At 32.2% G+C, this 26,301-nt stretch overlaps 1 protein-coding gene across 3 annotated transcripts; it reads right to left on the reverse strand.

Annotated features, from left to right (window-relative positions):
* Positions 1-18,585: 18,585 nt before the first annotated feature.
* Positions 18,586-26,301, reverse strand: LOC137826099 (defective in cullin neddylation protein AAR3-like). Of its 3 annotated transcripts, none has more exons than XM_090293678.1 (9): positions 26,104-26,301; positions 25,645-25,777; positions 24,055-24,106; positions 23,643-23,718; positions 23,445-23,527; positions 21,523-21,619; positions 21,300-21,345; positions 19,455-19,546; positions 18,586-19,100 (listed from the first exon to the last, which is right to left on the reverse strand). In XM_090293678.1, exons 1-9 carry the CDS (start codon positions 26,150-26,152, stop codon positions 18,793-18,795), a joined length of 936 nt encoding a protein of 311 aa, XP_090149804.1. In that variant the 5' UTR covers positions 26,153-26,301; the 3' UTR covers positions 18,586-18,792. The 3 variants fall into 3 exon arrangements, with proteins under 3 accessions (XP_090149804.1, XP_090149805.1, XP_090149806.1); XM_090293679.1 differs by having other exon boundaries at positions 21,523-21,616; positions 26,104-26,277; XM_090293680.1 differs by having other exon boundaries at positions 25,930-26,234.

Here is a 26,301-nt window from a genome sequence, read left to right on the forward strand (position 1 = left end):
CTTCGACCACAAAAATAAAAAACATTATACTTGAAGGAAAGTAAAAAATATTTGAAAAATTAAAAAATTAACAATTTTAATAAAAAAAATCAATTAAAAATATCGTTACAAGATACATAAAGTTAATTAAGTCTTTCAAAAAGTAAAGATGGACTTAATTTTAATTGTTTAAATTATTAATTTGATGAATAAATGTGTGAATAAATATGAGTATTTAAGTGTTGTATGTTGGTATTTAGAATCATTCTAAAATCTTTCTTAAATTTATAACTAAATTGATATTTTTTTTATCTCAATATATCCTTTTTAGCAAATTCTATCATTGACTTGTTATACATTTTGTCTTCTTATTCTATGTCTACTAAATCTAAAAATTTAGTTTTGAAAACCATGTTAGATTAGTTAGTCCGGTTGCTTTTGAAATCTAGATTGATGGAGTTGAAGAGGTGGAAAACATTGTTGAAGTCCAAACCTAATTCATTGTCTAATTTAAAAAAATTGTTGGGTACAAAACTACAACCAATTACAAGTTTAGACATTTGGAGACACTAACTACAATCAATTTCCTGATATTTAGGATTTTATTAACAACAAACATAATTGGTTAAACAAATATAGTTGACTAACAGATAAATAAATTTTATCCTAACATAATTTTCCTTAAATATGATTATGGTGTAATTAGTTTAAATTAGGAGCCTTGCAAACTTTTAAAGCTCCTTCAATATCACAAATGTATCTAGCTTGAGTGTTTTAGTCATTATCTTTTCTGGGCCTTGGTCCAAAAACAATTGGATTGTTCACAAAATTACTACTTTACTCAATCTTTCAAGGGCTTCTTCTTCCTGCACCCCCACGTTTTTCTTTCTGCATCCCCACGTTTTTCTTCCTGCACCCCCACAATTTTAAATATTCCAACATTAACATTGACCTATAATTTCAAAAGGGGCTACCGGATATCGGGATCCGGTAATATATTCTGGATTCATGAATACGGAATTGATTAAATTGTGTTTTCCGGATGAGGGGTGTTCCGGAAGGTTAAAGATCATAAATTGATGTTTTCTGGAGTGCTGAATCTGGAAACCTAAATTGTATTATGGATTGGTGGATCCAGAATTGTTTTTTTATGTTATGGATTCCTAAATCCGAAATGCATCACTTCCATTATGGATTTATGAATCTGGACTTGTTTTTTTGTGTTATGGATTCTTGAATCCGGAATGGTCTTTTTGAATTATGGATTGTTGGATCTAGAATAATGTTTTTGACTTATGGATTCATGGATTCGAAATGCAATGATTTTGTTTCATTTTTTATTTATTTGTAGAAGCATGAACATTAGTGATGAATTTGAACAAGAATTATATGATGGTGTTGATTTGTGGGATGATGATGATATTGATAAGTCATTATCCATGTTCTTCATGTTTTTCATCTTCATTAACATGTCTTCTTCTAACATAGGTTGTGGGACGTAGACGATCACCTTGTGAAACTCCTCCCTTAGTATTCATCATTACTGTTCAATTATCATTCAAGTTAAACCAAATTACAAACTAATGAATAACATGTTGAACCAATACAAACAAAAAACAACAAATATAAAATTCTATTGAAACCAAAAGAGAGAAAAAAAGCATTGTATCATTTATACTAAACAAATATAAATAAACTATAAACCAAAAAAAAAATATTAAAAGAAGAAAAAAAGAAGCTCATTGCAAATCATATTTGAAGATAGAAAAAGTCTTTTGATGAAGTTCAGCTTCTTCAGGTTCAACATGTTCTGCATCTTCATGTTCAACATGTTCTTCATCTTCATTCACATGTCTTCTTCTTCTTCTAACAGAGGCTGTGGGACGTAGACGATCACCTTGCGAACCTCCACCCTTAGTCTTCACCATTTCTATTCAATTACACCATTCAAGTTAAATCAAATTGCAAACTAATTAATGAGTGCATACAAAATCTAATTTAAAAAATGTCAAATTTAAATAAAGTTTACTACAAAACCTAGTATAATTGTTGACCCAAGCACTAAATAAAGTTTAAATATAATACCAAGCAAAACACTACAAAACCTTGACCCAATATAATTGTTGTTTACTAATTTGAGTAAGACAAACACAAACAACAACTCATTATTCCGGACACATCAATCCGGTACGATACTGAATCCATAAAGAATGATTACGGAAACATAAATCCATGGAAAAAACGGATCTGTAAACTGAAAAACAAAGAAATTTACCTACCTCTTTGTGAAGAGCACTCTAAATCACCAAAAAGGAATGTGTGAGATTGAAAGAAGAATGTTGTGGAGGTGTCGCTGCTATGCTGATGTGGGAGAGGAAGAAAAACGTTGCGCAAATGAGAAAATCAAGGCTGCCTTCATTTTAGGGTTTTTTCATATTAGGGATATGTTTGGAATTTTGAAAACTAATAAGGGTGATTTCGTCTTTGTATAAGAGTGTAGGGTGCAGGAAGAAAAAAGTGAGGGTGTAGGAAGAAACTGCCTCTTTCAAGAACTTCTCTAGCAAATTTCCTTTGAGAAACATAAATCCCTTCACTGGATTGTCAAACTTCTACTCTTAGAAACTATTTCAACTTTTTTAATCACTCATATTGAACTCACACTTCATTGACTCCTTAAAGTGAATCACTATCTTTTCAGAATTTCCAGTAAAGAGAATATCATCCACATATAAAATAATAATCAACAATTTACCTCTTTTTCTTCAATTAGGAGGAACAAAACATGTTCAAAGTCACACTTCTCAAAGCCTTCTTTGACAAAATGGCCTTCTATTTTGTTGTACCGCGCCCTTAAAGATTGTTTGAGTTCATGGAGTGATTTCTTGAATTTATAAACTTTCTACTCTTCCCATGCCTTCACAAAATCGGGTGGCTACTCTACATATACCATTTCACACAATTCTCCGTGTAAAAACACATTATTCATTTCGCCACAGGTGCATAAACTTCATTTAATCAAGTATACACATTTCTACCAACCATGACTTGCACCTATCTATCTCATCTTTCTCATTCAAATTTATTTTAAACACTCATTTGACCTTGATATTTTCCATTCTAACAGGTTGATTTGTTAGCTCCCATATTTGATTCCTTTTGATTGGATCAATCTCTACCTTCATTGCACTCTGCCATTTGGAATGCCTTACAGTTCACTAAAATCAACTGCATTTTCGTTATTCGTGAATACTACCATATTTCACTGGTTTGATTTCTCATTAAGCAATTAATGCAGACTGTTTCAAGAGGCTAGAACAGGTGGAAGCTCTCAAAGTGGATCTTCATGTCGTTATGTTGGACAAACAAGATACCAATCCATCTAAAGCACATGGACCAAACACTCATGGCATATTTACACTCCAAGAATAGATGTTGACAAGATTCTTCCTTAGCCTGACATAACGCACATAAGGTGGAGGTTACCTTCACCCCTCTCCTTCTTAAGCACTCTGTAGTTGGTAATCTATCCACCAGAGCCCTCCATGTTGTGGTCACCACACTGGAAAAACTTTAGCTTTCCACAGATACTTGAATACATCAAGTTGAGGGCCTCTTCCATGTTTAGCTAAGAATTCATAAGCGGAGTTCACAGAAAAACCTCCCGCCTCATCTTTCCTCCACACAAGAACATCGTTGTTATCTTTAATCAAATTGGCAGTGGATAGGAGTATTACGAACTCTGCTTCCAGCACAGATTCCCACTCAAATCTTGCACTCCTCCACCTTAGACTCCATCGCCACTCCAAATCCTCCCACTCACTTACCTCTTCCACCTTATGCCCCTGGTTTAAAGACAGAGAAAACAATTTGGGGAACCGAGTTTTGAGATTGGAGTTTCCGACCCACACATCCTCCCAAAGCTTTACTTTATCTTTGCTTCCTACTTTCCATCCAATTCCATTTAGAAACCATCCATCTCCTTCACCTTCCTTGCAAACTTTAAGGATATCTCTCCACCACCATGATTGTAGCTTCACTAGTGTTTGCATATGTTGTAGGTCTGAGCCATACTTCGCATCCACCTCCCTTTCTCATCCGTTATATAACGCCATCTCCATTTAGCTAGGAGGGCATAGATGAACATTCGAATGTCTCTCAACCCCAGACCATGCTCCTCTCTTGGTTTGCACACAACTTTCCAGCTTACCTAAGAGATTGGCTTGTTCTCCTTCCCCCATCATAAGAACCTCCTTTGAATACTTGTGATGCTTTTACAAATCGTTACCGACGCTCTGAACAGGGACAAATAGTGAAGCAGTACTGACGTAAGAACAGATTTGATTAAGCAAATTCTCCCTGCCACGGATAAAAATCTCTCTTTCCATACATTAAGCCTTTTAATTTATTAAGCACAAGATCCCATAACTTTTTCTTCCTTGGGTTTCCTCCCACTTCAAGGTCCAAATAATTGAACGGTATTCCCATCTGGACACAATTCAAGGTCTTAGTGTAGCAAGTAAAGGAGTTTATGTGTACATTAATGTCTGTTAGCTTTGACTTATGGAAATTATCTTCAAGCCTGAAGCTAACTCAAACCCCCTAAGGATAGCCTTTAGGGTCACCACATTGGAGAAAGAGTCCTCACAGAAGAACACAGTGTCAACTGCAAACTGAAGAATGCTCACCTCTACCTTCTTTCTACCAATCTTAACGCCAGACAACAGACTAGCCTTAACAGCTTGCCTTACTAGGCTTGCCATGCCTTCTGCTGCTACTATGAAAAGGAAAGGAGCTAGAGGGTCGCCTTGCCTCAAACCTCTAGAAGGTTTAAATTCCTCCGTAGGGCTCTCATTAACAAGTACAGATACAGTGGCACTTTCCATACAACCTCTCATCCAGGTAATCCACTTATTGTGGAACCCCCTCCTTTGTAGCATATCATAAAGAAAATCCCATTTGACTGAATCGTAGGCTTTCTCAAAATCCACCTTCAGATACAGACCCCTCCTCCCACCCCTCCTTAGGTCCTCTACCACTTCATTAGCCATGAGTACACTGTTAAGAATCCCTCTTTCCTTTAGAAAATCCGATTGACTTTCATCGATAACTGATGGTAGTACCTTCTTTATTTTTCCAGCCAACACCTTGGATATGATTTTGTAGAGAACACCTACTAAAGAAATGGGACAATACTGCTCAAGCCTTATAGGGTCCCTAACTTTAGGAACTAATGCTATGAAAGAAGCGTTGCACCCCTTCGGAATAAATCCTGTTTCATAAAAGAGAGTCATAGCTGCCATAAAGTCATCTTTTAGGAACTCCCAACTTTTCTTTATGAAGTTAAAGTTGAACCCATCAGGTCCAGGACTCTTTGAGCCTTCACATTGCCACACTGCGTCCCTTACTTCTTCCTCCGAAAACTCTGCTAAGAGACTCAGGTTGTCTTCCTGAGACAAAGATTTAAACTCAACCGCGTCAAGTCTTACTCCAAAATCTTTTGTTGCTTTAAATTTGTTTTCAAAGAGTTTCTTCGCTTCTACACGAATTATAAAATAAGAATTTGAAGATTGAAAGATTTTTTATAATAAGAACGAAAACAGATAAATGTATGAACTCACCCTAATTGTATTGAACTCACTCTAATTTCTCGTACAATCTCAAACCAGCGGGAGCAATGAGAAAAAGAGAAATGTATGAACTCACTCTAATTTTGATACCATAAAACTAGACTATGTACGTGGATGTTTTTGTCTCTCAAATTATATTGAAATACAGATTTAATTAAAAAAAATAATATTAATTTTCATAATTTTAATAAAAAAATATTTTTTATTTTTGTTAAGAGATAAAAATAAATTTTTTTAAATCACAAAATTTATATATATATATATATATATAAATAGGGATATATAAAATTAAATTCAGAAATTAAAATGTATTTAATTTTTGTAGTAACTAAAAAACAAATTTCAAAATATTTTAAATGAGTGAAGAGATATCCTTAGTCATTGGTTTCCGCGTTTTCTATTTATAAAATAAGAATTTGAAGATTGAAAGGTTTTTTCTAATAAGAACGAAAACATATAAATGTATGAACTCACTCTAATTTTATTGAACTCATTCTAATTTCTCATACAATCTCAAACCAGCGGGAGCAATGACAAAAAGAGAAATGTATGAACTCACTCTAATTTTGATATCCTAAAACTAGATTATGTACGTGGATGCTAAATATAATTAGTTCCTAATTACATTTTTAAATATAAACTAATTAAATCAATATTTTTTATTAAGACAATTTAATTACGATTATAAATAATACTTAACTCTCCTAACCACATTGAGTTAGTAGCCTTAGGGCTGCCTGAAGCAGTCGGCATCAATCTCCTTTATAAGGTTTCTGCTTCCCTCTTCTCTTCTTTTTTTCATTTATTGCTAATTTTCCTTTCTTTATCTAAACTTTTCTCTCTGTCAATTTATAGGTAAATACTCTGGAAGAGAAAACTTGGTGTGAAATGAAAAAGATGAAGTCCAAGATCTACCATTTAAGTTTTCGTAATCCTAAAGGGCTGCCTTGAAGCAGTCAGCATCAATCTCCTTTATAAGGTTTGTGCTTCCCTCTTCTCTTCTTTTTTTCATTTATTGCTAATTTTCCTTTCTTTATCTAAACTTTTCTCTCTGTCAATTTTATAGGTAAATACTCTGTAAGAGAAAACTTGGTGTGAAATGAACAAGATGAAGTCCAGATCTACCATTTAAGTTTTCGTAATCCTAAAGTCAATCTTATTCGTAGAACGAATTTTGAAATAGACAATCTCAGTCGTCGTCTTGAGAAGGTTAGTTTTTTTTATTTAGAGTTTTGTTTAGAATTCAGGTTTTGCTTAATGTAATTGATGCATGCATGTGTATGTCCAGGTCATTCATGAATTGGACAAGTTTATCGGGATAAGGACCTATCAGCTTAAATGTGTCTAAGAGATGGCAATCGATATTCATATCCAAAAAGTATTCCCTTCTTTTTATCTCTTTTAACTTTAAATTTTCTTTCATCCTCTACTCTTTAAATTTTAAATTTTCTATCAGTTTACCCATTTACGCTGTCGGGCATTTTGACCAACTTTTAGACACTTATTATGAGGAGAATCGCAAAACATTGAATAAGCTCTACAAAGTATGCACCACTTTTTTAGGTTATGATATTTGAATATGATTATTTTAAGTGAAGTTTATTTATTTGTATGTTGTCTAGCTGAAGACATCTATTGAGTTGGTGGAGATTGACATAAAAGAAAAACGTCTAGTCATTGGTGAGCACGCGGTGAACCTGGTAGTGGGAGTTGCCGTAGTAGCCGGGATAAGCAGTTTTATGTCTTGGGAGCCGCGCAAAACATTGAATAAGCTCTACAAAGTATGCACCACTTTTTTGGGTTATGATATTTGAATATGATTATTTTAAGTGAAGTTTATTTATTTGTATGTTGTCTAAAGACATCTATTGAGTTGGTGGAGATTGACATAAAAGAAAAACGTCTAGTCATTGGTGAGCACGCGGTGAACCTGGTGGTGGGAGTTGCCGTAGTAGCCAGGATAAGCAGTTTTATGTCTTGGGAGCCGTGGAAGTGATGTTATCTAATGATAGTTCTAAATGACTAATTTATTAGATTGGAATTGCATTCCTCAAAAAGAAATATTGTCCGGAATTTCATTGCTCAGACATTGCATCTCCTACCTACATAGAAAAGGTTAAACGAGTGTTTTAAGGATTTTTATTTCGTAAATAAAATTTTATTTGAAGTCAAGAGTGAAGGTTAAGAGTCGTATTTCAATCCTTACATATTAAGTAGGCATAAGAAACCAAATTTGAATGACAAGTAAAATTTAAAACAATTTGCAAAAGAAATAAAAGATGCACACACAAGATATTAACAAAATTGAAAACACTACCCAAGTTAAGAATAAATAAATAAATGTACCGAATTGTCCATGAATAATCTTTGTTTCTAGTCACTCTAATTTTATTGAACTCACTTTAATTTCTCGTACAATCTCAAACGAGCAGGAGCAATGAGAAACAATCTCAAACGAGCAGGAGCAATGAGAAAAAGAGAGATGTATGAACTTACCCTAATTTTGATACCCTAAAACTAGATTATGTACGTGGATGTTTTTGTCTCTTAAATTATATTGAAATACAGATTTAATTAAAAAAATAATATTAATCTTCATAATTTTAATAAAAAAATATTTTTTATTTTTGTTAAGAGATCAAAATCAATTTTTGTAAATCACAAAATTTATACATATATATATAGGGATATATAAAATTAAATTCAGAAATTAAAATGTATTTAATTTTTGTAGTAACTAAAAAACAAATTTCAAAATATTTTAAATGAGTAAAGAGATATCCTTAGTCATTGGTTTCCGCATTCTCTATTTATAATATAAGAATTTGAAGATTGAAAGGTTTTTTCTAATAAGAACGAAAACATATAGATGTATGACCTCACCTAATTTTATTGAACTCACCCTAATTTCTCGTACATTCTCAAGCCGAGCAATGAGAAAATGACTCGTACAATCTCAATCCAATCAATGAGAAAAAGAGAAATGTATGAACTCACTCTAATTTTGATACCCTATAACTAGATTATGTACGTGGATGTTTTTGTCTCTTAAATTATATTGAAATACAGATTTAATTAAAAAAGGGATATATAAAATTAAATTCAAAATTTAAATGTATTTAATTTTTGTAGTAACTAAAAAACAAATTTCAAAATATTTTAAATGAGTGAAGAGATATGATTAGTCATTAGTGGTTTCCGCATTCTCTATTTATAAAATAAGAATTTGAAAATTGGAAAGTTTTTCCTAATAAGAACAAAAACATATAAATGTATGAACTCACTCTAATTTTATTGAACTCATTCTAATTTCTCGTACAATCTCAAACCAGCGAGAGCAATGAGAAAAAGAGAATGTATGAACTCACTCTAATTTTAATACCTTAAAACTAAATTATGTACCTGGATACTAAATATAATTAGTTCCTAATTAAATTTTTAAATATAAACTAATTAAATCAACATTTTTTATTAAGACAATTTAGGGCTGCCTTGAAGCAGTCAGCATCAATCTCCTTTATAAGGTTTGTGCTTCCCTCTTCTCTTCTTTTTTCATTTATTGTTAATTTTCCTTTCTTTATCTAAACTTTTCTCTCTGTCAATTTTATAGGTAAATAAAACTTGGTCTGAAATGAACAAGATGAAGTCCAAGATCTACCATTTAAGCTTATTCGTAGAACCAATTTTGAAATAGACAATCTCAGTCGTCGCCTTGAGAAGGTTAGTTTTTTTATTTAGAGTTTTGTTTAGAATTGATGCATGCATGTGTATGTCCAGGTCATTCAAGAATTGGACAAGTTTATCGGGAATAAGGAACTATCAGCTTAAATGTCTCTAAGAGATGGCAATCGATATTCATATCCAAACAAGTATTCCCTTCTTTTTATCTCTTTGAACTTTAAATTTATTTTCATCCTCTGACTGAACTCTTAAAATTTTCTATCAGTTTACCCATTTTGATACCCTAAAACTAGATTATGTAAGTGAATGTTTTTGTCTCTTAAATTATATTGAAATACAGATTTAATTAAAAAAATAATATTAATCTTCATAATTTTAATAAAAAAATATTTTTTATTTTTGTTAAGAGATCAAAATCATTTTTTTTAAATCACAAAATTTATATATATATATATAGGGATATATAAAATTAAATTCAGAAATTAAAATGTATTTAATTTTTGTAGTAACTAAAAAACAAATTTCAAAATATTTTAAATGAGTGAAGGATATCCTTAGTCCGCATTCTCTATTTATAAAATAAGAATTTGAATATTGAAAGGTATGAACTCACTCTAATTTTACGGAACTCATTCTAATTTCTCGTACAATCTCAAACCAGAGGGAGCAATGAGAAAAAGAGAAATGTATGAAGTCACACTAATTTTGATACCCTAAAACTAGATTGTGTACGTAGATGTTTTTGTCTCTTAAATTATATTGAAATACAGATTTAATTAAAAAAATAATATTAATCTTCATAATTTTAATAAAAAAATATTTTTTATATTTGTTAAGAGATCAAAATCAATTTTTTTAAATCACAAAATTTATATATATATATATATATATATATATACATATATATGTATGTATATAGGGATATATAAAATTAAATTCAGAAATTAAAATGTATTTAATTTTTGTAGTAAGTAAAAAACAAATTTCAAAATATTTCAAATGAGTGAAGAAATATCCTAGTCATTAGTGGTTTCGGCATCCTCTATTTATAAAATAAGAAGTTGAAGACCTCGGTTTTTTCTAATAAGAACGAAAACATAGAGAGAATAAAAAATTACAGCCTTAATAAAAACTAATTATATAACATTAATAATATTTTAAAGTAGGAGACTAAATATAATTAGTTTCTAATTACATTTTTAAATATAAACTAATTAAATCAACATTTTTTATTAAGATAATTTAATTACGATTATAAATAATAACTAATCTAAATAATGATAAAAAAGCATTTCAATCAACTCCTTAAAAGATTACCAATGAAAACATTAAATAATCTTATTATTACTAACAGAAACATAGATTCTGTGGCATGTATCCTAATCATTTATTATGCCTGTCTTATAATTTTCTTATAAATAATATATATAATTTTATTTTATTTATCATATAAAAATAAGATAATTAATTATAATAAAAAAATTATTATACAAAACTAAATATTTTAAACATTTACATCTTAATTTTACATATAAATTATAGATAATTATTTTTTTAATCTAGGTAAGACGTGCTACGTTTTTTTTTGCTTTTTTCTTTTTACTTCACTATGTTCAAACTCTTTCCTGTTTATTTTTTTATACCAGTATAATTTACTATAAATATTATATTAGGACTTTAAAATATTATAATAGTAAAATAGAAAAATAATTTGTATACCCAAACATTATTATATATAGTTATAAATGATAAATATTTTATATTTATATTAATATATATAAATACACTACAAGAAAATAATTAAATAAAAATCAATTTTAGAAATAAAAAATAATTACTCATTGACTAAATTAAATACTGTTTTAAAGATTAAAAAAATTATCAGTATATTATAAATAAAATTTATAAAGTGTTGAATCTATTCTGTTGTAGGAATAGAGATTATGAAGTGTTGAGAAAAAATAGAATGCAGGATCACCATCCTTAAATCAATTTATCAAATGCAACCATGTGTCACTATGTTACAGGTTATACATAGACCATTTTATCATTGTACATAACACAATTGTATGGGGTTAATCACTTAATGTCACAAGCATTTTCTCACAATAAGGATCTCCCTCAACCCTTCATCATTTTCTCTCCTTGTTTTACGAGATAAATCCCTGCACTGGACATATATCTCTATGCTAAACAATTACTTAGATACCCCACCAGTCCCAAACACTGAATTAAGTGTACATAAAGGACTAACACTGAATTATATGTAGGATTACAGTAACAAATGGCAACCCCCAAGTGTTAGGTGATATGCTTAAAGAAAAGTTAACTTTTCTCATAGAAAATTCTTTTACCTTGGTAGCCTACTACTACTTGTGTTCATTCATTTATTTCATCATGTTCCCTCAACCCTTGTATATGCTGCATTGCAGATATTAAAAACTTGAGAAAGAGAGACAAAGATAAAAGTATTGTTCTAAAAATACTCTTGTTCTGGCAAAAAAAAGTACTCTTGCTAAACCTAAAAAGGCTATTTAGGCAATCCAAAGTACTACAATGAAGTTAGACCAAGGAAGCTAACTATATTCTATATTTCTGCTTTGTTGTTTTAAACGTACTTAAGGATAAGATAAACAACAATTTCCTTTTTTATTTATACATTTTTTTGTGGTCTTTGTGATTCTAACACTTACATAGATTGTAGGAAATTACTTCGTGCATGTTTATAAAATAAAAAATGTATTAAAAGATTTATGGATTACACTTTTCAGAAATATTCTAAAAGAAAACATTTTAACTATTCAGGATTATTCATTCTATAACAATTTCATTCACCATGTTGCCCCTCTGGGCTACAACAAACACATTGGTGTGGCCATGCTTGTCTGAATTTGGCCCTCACTGACGACATCATTGTTTGCATGAAGCACGTTGGAGTCGGCGTAGGTACCAAGGTTACGTAGGAAATTGCTTTGGCCACCATTGTAGTTTTGATGTAACTTAACCACTCAAAACCTCAAACTTAACCACCATTGTTCTCTCAATTGCAATGCCAAAAAACTCATTCATGAAGCTAAAATTGAATGTTTTTGACATGCGTGATCCGAAATATCTTTTGCAGAACGTGTAATCCATATACTTGTTTGAAGCATTCTAGATTTATATCCTAGAACATGTAAGAATTTTACAAGGTTATTTTTATAATGAGAGGTGCATGAAAATACTAGGAAATTGCAAGCCTAAATTGTAATGTCATCGGTTTATGGTCATCTAAATAAGCTTGGAAATTGGTCTATGAACATGTGGTTAAAAGATAAAATATTTTTATTGCAAAAGAAAACATTTATCATATAAAAGGCATAGAAGTTATTGAATGTTAATTTATTTTTAGTAATTTAAAACATTTGATGGTATACATTTACTGCGTGCACCCTACGTGTATGATTACAGTCTTTAAAAAAATTATGAATTCCTTAAATAATAATACTGTACAATAATAATAAGAAAATCACTTATTCTTATATAATCACAATTGATGGGAAAAAATGTGTCAAATTTTAGAAGGCAAACTGTTCTTATCCACTAGGTGTTATTTTTTTAAACTGACTCATTTATCAACAATATGTTTGATTAAATTTGTTGAACAAAAAAAAGGAAAAGGGGATATGTGTTAGTCTAAGATAGTTCAAAGAACATTACTTAAAGGTTTAATATTTACCTTAAAAAATTGATCGAAATTTTAATACTGATAATAGTAAGTTATGATATTTGAATTCATTGGTATGAATAATACTAAACACTCTACTTGACGAGTTATGTTATGTATATCAACATTTTTCTTTTTATTTTAGAAAGCCAATCAAACACTATGAAACGTCGTGTGTAGTAGTAAATGTAAAATTTGTTAGCCTTTCAGATTTTTCAGTTATCATACTAAAATATTTGTCTATGTAGTTTTATGTTTTACATGTAAGACAAGATAGAGAGAAGAATATTTCACTTAACTTCATACACTTGATGGTGTATTATTAGGTATGTTTGGGCGAACTTTTTTCTAGCTTTTTCTTCTCCTTTAAAAGGAAGAAGCTGTAGAAGAATTAAGTAGCTTATTTTGTAAAAACAAATAATATTATAGCATCAACTAGGTTCCAAGTCAAGTTCTTGAGGTTGCTTGCAACAGTGAGATATTCACAATCAAGTATTGGAAAGAAAATAATAATAATAATCACCCTCACTTTTCTAGTTAAACCAGTGCAAGCATTCAAACAGGAAGGTCATGCTAATTCTCAACTTGCTTCAAGAACACCCATATTACCTCCATGAACACTATTGAAGTCTTCATCTGAATCAGATTCCAGAATGCTGACTGAATCAAAATATGTTTCTTCTTGACTCACTACTGCAAGCAGTGACTAACACGCAACAAATCCATTTCAGCTGGTATGTATGCTAATGCAACCAAATGATTTCATTCGCCTCTATTGGGGTATCATTGGAACAAATCCAACCTCCTGGAGGTCCTATACTAATCTGTCAATCATCCGATATATATCATCTGATTTAGGGTGTGATCGATCAAATACAGTAAATTCATGCACTTCTTCTTCTACCTCTATGGAACTAGCTCCAGAAGGCTTTTGGCGTACTGTATTCTTCATCTGTAACCTTATATTGGCCACATTCATCCAATCTCCTGCTTGAGCATAAATATTTGACAGAAGTGAGTAATTCCCAGCATCTGATGGCTCCAACTTAAACAGTTGTTCACACACGGCTCTTCCAAGATCTACATCATTATGCTCACTGTTTCTTCCTGCACCTTCATATCTTCTTCTGGCACCTCCATACACAACATGAAAATACATTTTTATCATTCTTGTGCCACCCCCATAGAATAACTTCTGGATTATGTAATCCAGAAATGCATTTGAAAAAAGACTTCCGGATTACATAATCTGGAAAGTAATCAAGCATCTGAAAAAAACTTCTGGATTATATAATCCGGAATCTAATTACAAATTTGAAAAATGACTTCCAGATTATGTAATCTGAAATATTACAGAAGGACATTTTTAGAAATACGAAAATCTATGGAGGTGAGAGAAGAAGGTATGGAGGTGCAGGAAGAAGCAGCCCATTATGCTTCCGACAACCTCTGGCCCAATGAATCCCTTGAATGAAAAAAAAAAACAATTACTTCCTGTATCATAGCACCATGAAAAGACGAAAATATTCTTAAATAAAATGAAGGTATATATACAAGAATACATTTCAGATTTTTTTTAAATATGTTTCTGGATATTTTTTTCAAAACGAATTTTTTTTATTCAGAATGAGATTTTTATTTTTGTTTTCAGACTTTTATTTCCGAAAGACAATAATCTTTTCCATTCTACTTTTCTAGAAGTAGAATGTATTATTTTTATTTTCAGAATGAAAGACATTTTTGGAAATTTAAAACTAAGTAGGTACAAGTTGAAAAAATTGGGTGTAGGATGAATTTGCCTAAAAAAACTGCATTCTGACTGTCCAGCTTCAAATGGGTCAAACTTAATGGCCTCATATTTCTTAATCTCATAAGACTGTTTCTTCCTGCACCTCATATCTCATATGATCTTCTTCTGTCTCTATAAATTTTTGTATTTCCAAAAATATTCTTACGTAATATTTTGGATTATATAATCTAAAATTCATTTTTCAAATTCGTAATTAGTTTTGAGACTACATAATTCAGTCTTTTTTCAGATGCATGATTAATTTTCATATTACATAATCCGAAAGTCATTTCTAGCTTCCGGAGTATGTAATCTGGAAGCCTTTTTTTTCAAATGAGTATCCGAATTATATAATCCAGAAGCTACTATCAAATCCTGACTTCCAGATTATATCCAGAATATCATTTTAAATTATGTAATCTGAAATATGGAAGTGACACAAGAAGGATAAAAAATATTTTTATGTTTGGTATGGGGTGCCAGATGGAGGTGTAAAAAGAAACAGTCATCTCATAGATGATGATATTCACACTGTTCAAGTGCCCTTCACAGGATTCGTGAGCTTATATTTCTTAATATTTCAAACACAGCTTTAAACCTCTCAAAATATTATTTCTTAATAATAAATTTATGGTCCCAAATAAATAACTTTAAAAAATAAATTGTGATGGAGTTACGAATACCATAACAGAATGTTATCAGTATTCTGTTATTTAATAACAAATATTTGTTTTTAGTGATCACTCAAAATAATTTAATTATAAAATAAAGAATTTTAATCTGTTTGCTGTCAGAATTTGGTTGTGCTATCCAAAATCCTAGTTGATGGCTTACAATTGTTCTTAGTGTCTAAATTTGGAGGAATCCTGCTAAAAAGTTTTGATCCTAAAATACAAGTTTTCACTCTAGAATAGCACGGCTATTAGAACTGACACGTTGCGTGATTGCTTTATAATACTATACAAAAAACGATTCTATTTTACTAGGTGTAAACACTATATAATTTGATGTTATAAGAGTATCCAAACCTTATTATGTGCATTGCTGTCAACTCAGTGAAACTGAAAAGAAAAATAAGGTGCTAGCTTTGCAAAAGGATCTACTTCAACAGGTATTAATTTGTCTCCTCTATATTCCATAATAATGTAGTCATGTTGTCATGTGCATATGTATTCTTTACATTTTAGTGGTAGCAGAAGAAATTTAGTTGTTGGAACATACTACAAATTTCTAAAAACTTAGAAAGCTGAAGGCATCAATACAGTTTCACATTCTAGACATTTTAAAATAGTAAAATCCGGAAGAATCTATTTCTAGAGACTAACTATTATGCAAGCCAACAAGCAAAAAAAATCTCACTGGGTAGTTCAGAATTAATAGGTTAGGAACCAAACTTATTAGATAATAAAATTAAAAAAATAAATCCATGAATTATATGGAATTACTTTCTTTAATTTATTCTATAATTGGATTTAACTTTCTTGATCCTTTCAGTGAGTCAGGCCTTGGATGGACGTTTGAAAGTGCAGATTCAGGTAAGTTATCACATGCATTAGGGAACTGCTTATTGACCTATAGGGAGTATAAGAAGAGCTGGGAAGGTCTTCAAAGGAGAGGAATGACACTAGATCTTAGTTGGAACAATGCTGCTCTGCAGTATGAGGAGGTCCTTCTTGCTGCCAAATACCAATGGTGAACTTTTTGCATTTATTTCCATCAAAGCAAACTTTTCAGCATGGAGCTAATTCATGTTATAACCATGCCAGCAGTTAAAATTCTACAGGTTATAGTTAGAGGCTTCATGATGGGGATTGGAAAGCCAAGTTTTGGCGTTGAAAGGATTATGTAACTGCAATGCTGTGGATTGCATGTGTTCAGCTGCTCAATTGTACTTATAATAGTATGCATATCTGATTTTCTATAATAAGGTTTTAGCTTTATTTGTCATAAAGTAGCCATATCAGTATTGCATATTTCCTTATCATATACTGTATTTTCAAAACCACTAAACGATAATACGAGCATTGCAAGTTGACTGTGAAGAGGAGGAAGGAGAGACAGTAGTTTTTAGTTTTTTTATTAAGGATGTTTGTTTTTAAAAAGAAAACAAAAAAAAGACATTTAATCAAACTCTCTTTTAAAAATTTGCTAATGTAGCTAAAAGATATAAATTCGAAAGATTTGCTGTGAAGTAGACATAAATCATGTTTTCTTTGCGTGGGGAGCCACAACATTTTGATAAATAAAACTTAAAAAGGAAGTTAACAGTTTTGGGGTGACATTAACATTCCCAAGTTACTTCTGGGCTCCACCTTTATCAATGAAAATTAGTTACTCACTGATTAATAGAACTAATAAATATTTCAGATCTATAATGTGATTTAAAGATTAAGTATGATATCATAATTCTTATATCAAATCAAGTTTTATAAGATTGATTCTTAATAATTCTTAAAAATATGAGACAATCATAGAATCTATTTTAAAGAATTACACCATTAGAGGAAAAAAATGGTTGAAGTTATTGACTCAACCAAAATATTTAGTTAGATGCTCTTAGATTTTATAACAATCACAACATCATTGTATATTGAAATTTAATATTCATAATCTTATCTAAAGAGGTAGAATCTTTTTATTTTTTATTATAGTAATAAATTCAATATTAATTTGAATGATTAAGTATTAAAAGAATTTAGGTATAGACATAATTTTAGAACTTCTAAAGTATATAAATACAAACAAGTAAAATCATTCAATAATTTCTGATGCAAAGTATGTTATGAAACGGGGCAATAATTTGTTGATTGAAAATGAATTGTAAGAGGTTAAGAAATTGAGAAAATTCTGAAACTTTAATTCAATCAAAATATGTCGTCGTAGAAGGTCTTAGGTATATGACAAAATCTTAGTGCCAGAAATAACAAAACTTCAAAAAGATCCTTAGATTATCTAATGAAAATTACAAAAAGTACTAAAATTAGGATAAAAGAGAAAAATACCATTTTTTAACCCTCTAACATGGCAAATCTCCCTGCACCCAACACTATTGAACCTGCACCCAACATAATTTCAAAAATTCCAAAAATACCCTTTATTCCGGAAATAAAAATTCAGAATTGAAAATAATGTATTCCAGAAAAAAAAATCCGGAAGAGGTTTCTGTGTTTTGGATATAAAAATCCGGAAAAAAAAATCAAAATTCCATTCTAGATAAAAAAAATCAAAATTCCAGAACTGAAAATAATACATTCCGAAAAAAATTATCCAGAAGAGATTATTGTGTTATGGAAAAGGGGGTTCGGAATGTAATTTTATATGTACTCCATTTTCTTAAGAGTATTTTCGGTATTGGGTGCAATGATATGGTGCAGGAAGCAAATGCCCTCTAACATTAAAGTAGCGTTTTGCTCAAAAGTTGAGTTTTGCCAGTATGAATATACCTGTATGTTAAGAATTTGACATTATTAACTAGTTTGATCAATTCCTTAAACTGCAGCAAGACCCTCTTTTGGTTTTTTATTGTAAAAACTTTGCTTTAAACAACTCTTTCAAATCAGCTACATGGACTTTAAAAAACTGTAGTCTGATATATCATTAGACCATAAAATTTTATATGATTCAAGTAATCAATCCCTTGAATTAAATTCCAAGAACTGTTAGTGCCTCTTACATTGCTAATTCACATTGAAATGCATTGCAGGTAGAGACAGCGGCTAATCATACTACGGAATCACATATAAATATGACTTATCAATTAATTCCAGAAAGTGTTGACCATATACAAAGAAAGAAAGATCACATACATACAAAACACTACACTTTTATTGATTCTATCAAAGGTAATGAACAGTTATTTAACACTCAACAGGATGATGTTACAAATTACAATGCCACTAACAATGGAAACTAGAATCGTGTATAGTAGCCCATTTAAAATGAATACATCAACACATACTAACTAGCAAAAGAAACTTCTATATACCTCTAACTATAAGGGGGGTGCTTCATCAAAAGGAAGCCCTTCTGTCCCCACTAAACTGCACATAGGAACGAGTTGAGAGTAGTCCCGCAAATCCCTTAGATAGAATCCCTTCAACTGCACATGGGGACATAGATGAACACAATGGGCTATTTTGTGTACTAGTTTCCATAAAATCCTCTGCCGTATTCCCTGGCGCATAGTCCTCAAAATCTGCTGCATCCTTAGGTCTACTCTTTTTACAATTTGAAAAAAGAATACTGTTAGCATCCATATGATCATTTTTGCTGAAGTCTTCATATAACTTCCTCTTTACACCAGAAAAATTACTCCGCCCTGTATGAAAACCATAGTCAGGTACATATTTATAGAACAGCAAGGAATTGTTTGTTTACTGATTTCACAAATAATTTTGTTTCCTAAATTTGTTTGTATCTTGAGCACATTCTGGTTTGTCCCTTGAGTACTGGAACAGAACACTTAAAGAAAACAGAAAAAGATGGGAAAACACCTCTTACTTTAGGTTATTAAAACACTTATTTTGGAAACAATTTCAAAACTTAATAGAACTGGGATGAAAAATTGATTGCTAAGTAGTGCACAATTATTTTAAATAACAGTTTCTAAAACAAAAAATGATAAGGGAATCAAAAAGGCCTAAGACCAGAATTCCTATATCAGGGAACTGACCAGGAAGGGAATCCTCCAAAACACATGACTGAGATTCTGGATCACCACACTTGCAATGGATGTTGGAATTATCATAATATGATCCTTGCATCCTGCAGGAGAATAATAAACTAAATGAAGCTCAGAGATGTTGAAAAATAACATCCAGCGTATATAAAATTAATCACAGAACAATGCCTTAAATTTGCTTCTTGCAAAGTTTAGAACTGGTAAGGCAAATTAAACCCAGCAAAAAGGTAGACTCTGTCATTGAAATAGAACAATATTTCAAAGCAAAGTCGTTTAATTCCATGTATTTCATTCTCATTGTGACAGCATCTATAGAATCTCACAACTAATGATTATCCTTTCTAAATATGGGATATCTTTCACTGCACTACATCTGTGAAAATGGCAAAGCCTAAAAAAGTACATCAGTTTCCAAAGTCAGCTTGTGGATACTAGAAAATTCTGTCATCCAAACCACATAATCATGTCACTGAAAGTTAGGCCCATATCAACGCTTTCACAATCACAGGAGGCAAATATTGTCCACTAAAATTATATTATTTAAGTGGTTAGTGGTGAGAGTATATCATGTTAACTGAAAAAGGATGGTCAGATTGGCCTTCAGAAACGCCCTTACAATTCAAATTCCATACTTGAAGGTGGAGCCATTTTCCTAGAAACTGAATCTGTCTCCTGCCAAAGACTCAACTATTCTAAAAGACAAAGTTGCTTGCTAGTTGAAGGCTCATGATTGCCTTTACATCTCTTAACACAACCCTTCACGAAAGACCATTTGAACTTGCATTGTGAAACCTTTAGATGGGTTACAAAAATGTTTGGAAGATTGTTTTTAATTGGTCATACTGGTGGACTAATTGGTGACTTTAAGAATCCAGATCTATACAGTTACTTCAAATTCAAGTTTGTGTTGTTATTCTGCAAAGTCCATATGTTAGGAACAGGAATAGAACAAAGTGAGTTGTTTAGGTCATTGAGGTGATCTGATTATGACTCAGGGGGAGTCAAGGCAGTATTGACATTAAGGTTTTATACTGATTCTGCTGACAAAATTCAGCTTTAACTGACCTTTTATTCTATTGATTATTATACCTTGTGCAAAATTAGTGAATCTCATGTCCTTAGACGGAATAGGAATTCTACAAATTGTGTCAAATTCAAACAGTGAAGAATGGGCACTGGCAGATCAGTGACGTGCTGATAAGGAAAAAAGTGACTTCAGCGAATAATTGCTTATATATAATTTCAATATGAAGACGTCAGAGATAATAAACAAATTATAAGCATAGACCTGAAGGCGTAAAAATTCAGGAGTGTTAATTGTACATAATATCAGAGCCTCTTTGACCCAGAAGATATTTGATCCTTGCCAGTCCCATTCTGATTTAGGTGGTGGTTGAATTTTAGTATCAGGAAGGGTAGGTTGGTAAGCTGAAAAGTACATGCCACCCTTGTTAAACTGACCCGAACCTATTTACTAATCCTATGGCATGCCAAAATATCCATGGTTAAAGTCATCCTACAGAACCCTCAGGAACTATCTAATATGTCTGTAACATGCAAAAGATAATCTTAAAATATAAAGACAGCAAATGATAACTTGCAGTTAACTCTTCATTAAATAATTTGACCCAACATTTCACTCCTGACTCCACCCGCATAATATATTTGACATCAACCATATCCAATAAAATATTAATCCAATATTTGGCATCCCAGGAGGTTATATGGACCAATCAATTCCACAGAGCTCTATCAAAAACCAATACTAGTTTTGTAAACCTAAGAGTGAAATTTATAAAAATTAAGATGCTTTATTTGGCCATAAAGAAACCAAACCTGTACATATGCTCGACAAAATCATCTATTAAAACAGGCCAAGCACCTGCAAGCATTAAAAAAATGAAAACTGCATCAGTTAGCCAAACACCCCACCCACTTCCATTGTTAAATGATACCAAAACTATTTTTACTGGTCTCAACTTAATTAAATGACATGGAGAAAGGTATACAGGTACTAACATCTGCATCTAATTATAGAAATGAGACAAGAAAACAGTACCTTCAGGATCATATGCTTCCAGATTTTCACGGCTACACCAGCTGAAAGCTAGAACCTGTTGCCAGGTATCCTCAGAGATATTGTATCGTTGATTCTTCTGAATAGAAAGTAATAGTTCAGTCTCCAACAAAAGAAAAGTAAAATAACACAGTACTACTTACTAGGTTGTACAGATGGGATTGGCCCAGGGAACCAGGTCTAATCTACTTAACTCACAGGTTAAATGAACTCAGCTTTTAAATTGAGATTTTAATGGGCTAATAATATTAAGCAGCCCCAATCCCAAAGCAAAGTGAAGGAACATGGGCCCAGGTCTAATTTCCCAAGTACAATCCTATCCTATAACATAAAATTGCCCCCTTTCATCCTTATTGTTTACATAGCTTCGTTTCTATTCATATTTTCCTCTGTTTGCCACTGTGTTCTCCAGTTTCCTTTTTTTTCGATAAACTTCCAATATCCCTTTACATCCCCATTTCAGAGTTTAAATGGAAAATCAAGACAAGTCACCAGCTTCCAGCAGAGTAGTTAATTGCATGATATAGCGCTGCAAAGCATCATGGCTATGGGCCACTCAGTGCAACCCCATACTGTGACAGCTCACTATCATGTCTGGAGCACCATGAATCACAGCTGCCATTTGCAGTCAACAAGACTACTATTGCATCAGACAATAAAATCCCATTTGTTTTTTAACCCTTAAAATAATGTTGTTTGGTGCTCTTTTGGAGAGGGGTTGATATTGGAATTTTGCGCCCCTTTTATTTCATCAGAACACAAGACCTATTTTCCCATTCTCACTCCTTTCAAAGGTTAAATAATGCTGGTCTCTTCTCTCTTTGACACAAATCATCTGACCAAAAGCTCTCGGCTGCATTTCTGGCCAACTCATGGTCCAAGCCACACTCTGAAACTTTGGCACACCTTTCTTTGATCTCTGCTCTGTTCACACCCTTTGGGGCCTGTTTTGTTCACATCAAAGAGGGGTTTATGTTTTGTTTTATATTCTTTCTTTCACCGTTGTGAACAAAAAGAAAACCTTATGCAGCCCATTCTTATATACACTTCTCTCCCTTTTATATTACTCGACTCTTGTTTTCATTAACTACTGTGTTTGTCTTAAAATTATGATTTCTAATTATTAATTATGAATATACCATTAGTTATAAGTAGTTTTTTTTTTACTTTTAGCATCTATATATGTATATATATATATGTGTGTGTGTGTGTGTGTGTAAAATAAATTATTTAATTTATATACGGAAATTTCATAACAGAGATCATATCAATATTCGCTACCCACTATAGCAATTTCAGGGTTGGCAAGTACTGTTATATAACAGACTAAAGTTGTTAGTGAATTCCAATGACTTAATAAGAACTAATGTGATGATATGGAAGAGGGTTATTATATACAGACTTACCCTTGTGTATGTATGCAAAGATACTGGCACAACTTTGCCACTGCACCATGGCTCACCCTCTATTGGCACTGTACTATTTTGGCGATGATTTGTTGTTATCTTATGAAAAACTGTTGTTAATTTTTAAACATCCGCATCACTAGTGTGATGCAGCTGCATCAGCTTAACTTGCCAAATCAAGGTGATTTGGCTTTGGGGTGGCTGCTTCAACCAACTTTTTGGCTCAAGACAACACTTCAGTAAAAGTGTTGTATACTACAACTTCTAGAAAATGCTGTATCCTTATGCTGATGTCCCACGTAGTATTTGTACTTCCTAGGTCCTTACCCAGAGAACACTACACTTAATCTATGAAACTCCAATCCTTCCACTAATAGACAGTATTCCCCATAAGAAAGTTGTATGTGGTTAAAATTATAAGGCTTCCTTCTCAAACACTCAGCCCTGATGACTAAGGAAAACCCCAAACAGTTTCTCAGTCCTAAAGTATTATTGTACCTCAACAAAATCACACCACGGATGAAGCAGAGAAAACTGCCCAGCAAGAACTAATTTCCATGCAGTTACCGCCCTGCTTACAGCTGCAAATTATCAAAGTTTAACAATTAAAGGAGATAAACAGTGGGTATAACATTCTGCCTGCCACTATATGGAATAAAGAAGATTGTGTACAAATTATGAATCTTGGATGCTTACTAATGTTCTTTTGACCATTTTCACGACACATGAAGAAAACAAAATCATAGAACCGAGAGAACTCTGCAAAGTCCACCTAGACAGAGAAACAAAGGAAACACCTATTTAAATTAAAAATGCATCAGAGGGAAAAAAATAAAAAATAAAAGTCGGTGCAAGATTTTTTGCAAAACTCTATCTTTTTTTCTTCTATCTCCTTAAAGCACAGAAAATGAACAATCTCCAGAATTTTAATTTTTTTTCAGTAGTATCAGTCTAGACATAAGTGGTGTTAATATGTTAATTTGGTGCCATTCTTTTGTGCGTCCAACTACTACAAATGATGGCTGTAACACTTCCTTTATAATTGAAAAAAGGAAATGCAATATCTGAAATTGCATAATTAAATAATGTCAAGGCAATCAAACCTCACCCTCAAACCCAGATGAGACATGAGCACCGAAATTTCATCAAAAATTGTTCCCCTGGAAAATGTGGCATGTCAACGTTAGAAAAGAAACATGTACACATGGTATAGTCAAATAATTTCATGAGCATCTGTAATAAAATTAACCTACACATGATACAGCAATAACTTCAGTACACATGGCAATGGCAATTAGTGGCAGAGTGGAAAAACAAATTTGTTCCTATAGAAGCATAACTTTAATGCAGATTGCAAATGTAAAGCTACAATATCAAGACATGACCCAAAATATGTCAGAGTTAAGCTGAAGCCTACATTTTTCCAAATATACCATAAACAACAAATTCAAGAAAATCCGAGATTTACTAATAAACATTTATCTAACTTTATAATATTGAACAGTACCGCCTAGACATCTGAATGAGTACTTTCAACATTTAGTTTGCTTGAAAGCAATTCTCTTAAGCTGTATCAATCTACACATTGAGATTCCTGGTTCAGAATCTCAGTTTGTTTGCACAAGATCCCAATATTAATAATTTTTCCGTAGATGAAAAACTGCAAAAGCTAATTACTAACATATTTTCATTACCATTTTTCCATTGATTATTGAGACGGGAATTTCCCTTCAGTATTCATGGTTTCCTTGAAAGAAAATTTTCCTTAATTGAACTTCAAAGTGTTTTATTTAAGTGCACAACTTGAAATTGAAACTATTAAAGAAAGTGCAAGAGAAATGGAAGAGGATCTGCCGCGACATTCACATTTATTAACTTATTATTATTATGCAAATTTATTGTACAATTGTTTCTTAAGAAACTACCACTGGAAAATTTATCTTTCTGAGTTCAACCCAAGGACCCCAACATGGATAAAAAAGGACAAGCAGCAAAACAAATCATATTAGAGCCCGAGTGTGTTTAATGGCACTATAACAGCTTCATGGCACAGCTAGCAACTGCTCCACAGAGGCTCATCATGTCGCAGCTCGCTGTCACACCTGAAGCAATGTCAACCGCAGCTTTTTGTGGCACTTTGAACTCTATTGCATCAGCAGAAATAAAGTCCATTTTCACCCTGAACAGAAACCCTGTGAAGATGTTTAAGGGGGCAACTTGGGATTTTGCCCCCTCCCCCATACATTAACTAACCTGTTTTGGAAACCCTGTCAAGATCATTTGCATAGTGAAATCATGCCAAGATCATTCCCAGCCCCCTCTACTGAAACCCTAACTTTTTCCCACAGATTCCATAAGCCCATGTTGCTCCTGGCAAATTCCCAACTAACCCAGCAGATTCACATTGTGCTCAGCCGATTGGCTTGTGTTTAGTTCTCAAACACTAAATTTTGAACATTCATTGTGAATGTCTTTAACTTCAAATGTTTTTTATCTTATTTTTCAGCATGTACATGTGTAGTAGAAATCTATGTTTAGGTTTAGGATTCAGAAAAGTGATCATCCCGCTATATGCTATCTTGATATAGAAGTTTTGGGATGGACGACTCCACACCATTATTTGGCATTGACTACTATGATTAATGCAAAAACTACTTGGCTTCAAAATTATCACAGGAAATATCAAAGAAACACAGACCCTGTCATGACTCGAGACTCCACCAACTTTGAGAGCTGTGTGAGCGCATCCCTTGAGAACTTAGCCTTCTGAACGTCACTGTCTTGCCTGTACCCTTCTTCCCCAGCAATGTATGCATGTCCTGATTTTATGTCTGTACAACCATACTCAGATAAATAAGAATAAAGAATAAAGAATCACACACATATATCACCAATTAACAAAACAAAAATCAAATCAGAATTAAAGAATTCTTGTTCTAGTTCTTTTCTTTTTCATTGGAGGGAGAGAAAGCTAAAGCAATACCATGGTGCTCAAACAAAGCCATACCACAAGACCCAGAAAAGAAAAAATTGAATTTCGGCGACCCATAAGTACAAAATCTTGGATAAACGAAACAAGAACAAAACTTGGTGCATAATCAAGAATGGAATTGGTGTTAGCTACGTGTGATTGCAGAGGGGAAGTGGGAGAGATTACCAGAGTATCTTCGGTAAATCTCAAAGATGTCGATCCGAGATGCATCCATGGTGAACTTCGCCCTCCGAAGCTCTTCGAGCAAGCACCGAGCAGAGGAGAGAGGGACAGACACAGATATGAGAGTTGTTCTTAATAATCCAATGTATTCCAAACCCAAAAGACTTTCAAATTTTCATTTTATTCTTGCTATGTGTACAC

The sequence above is a fragment of the Phaseolus vulgaris genome, chromosome 8 (genome assembly GCF_051622355.1).
Source record: "Phaseolus vulgaris cultivar YP4 chromosome 8, ASM5162235v1, whole genome shotgun sequence".
NCBI classification, from domain to species: domain Eukaryota; kingdom Viridiplantae; phylum Streptophyta; class Magnoliopsida; order Fabales; family Fabaceae; genus Phaseolus; species Phaseolus vulgaris.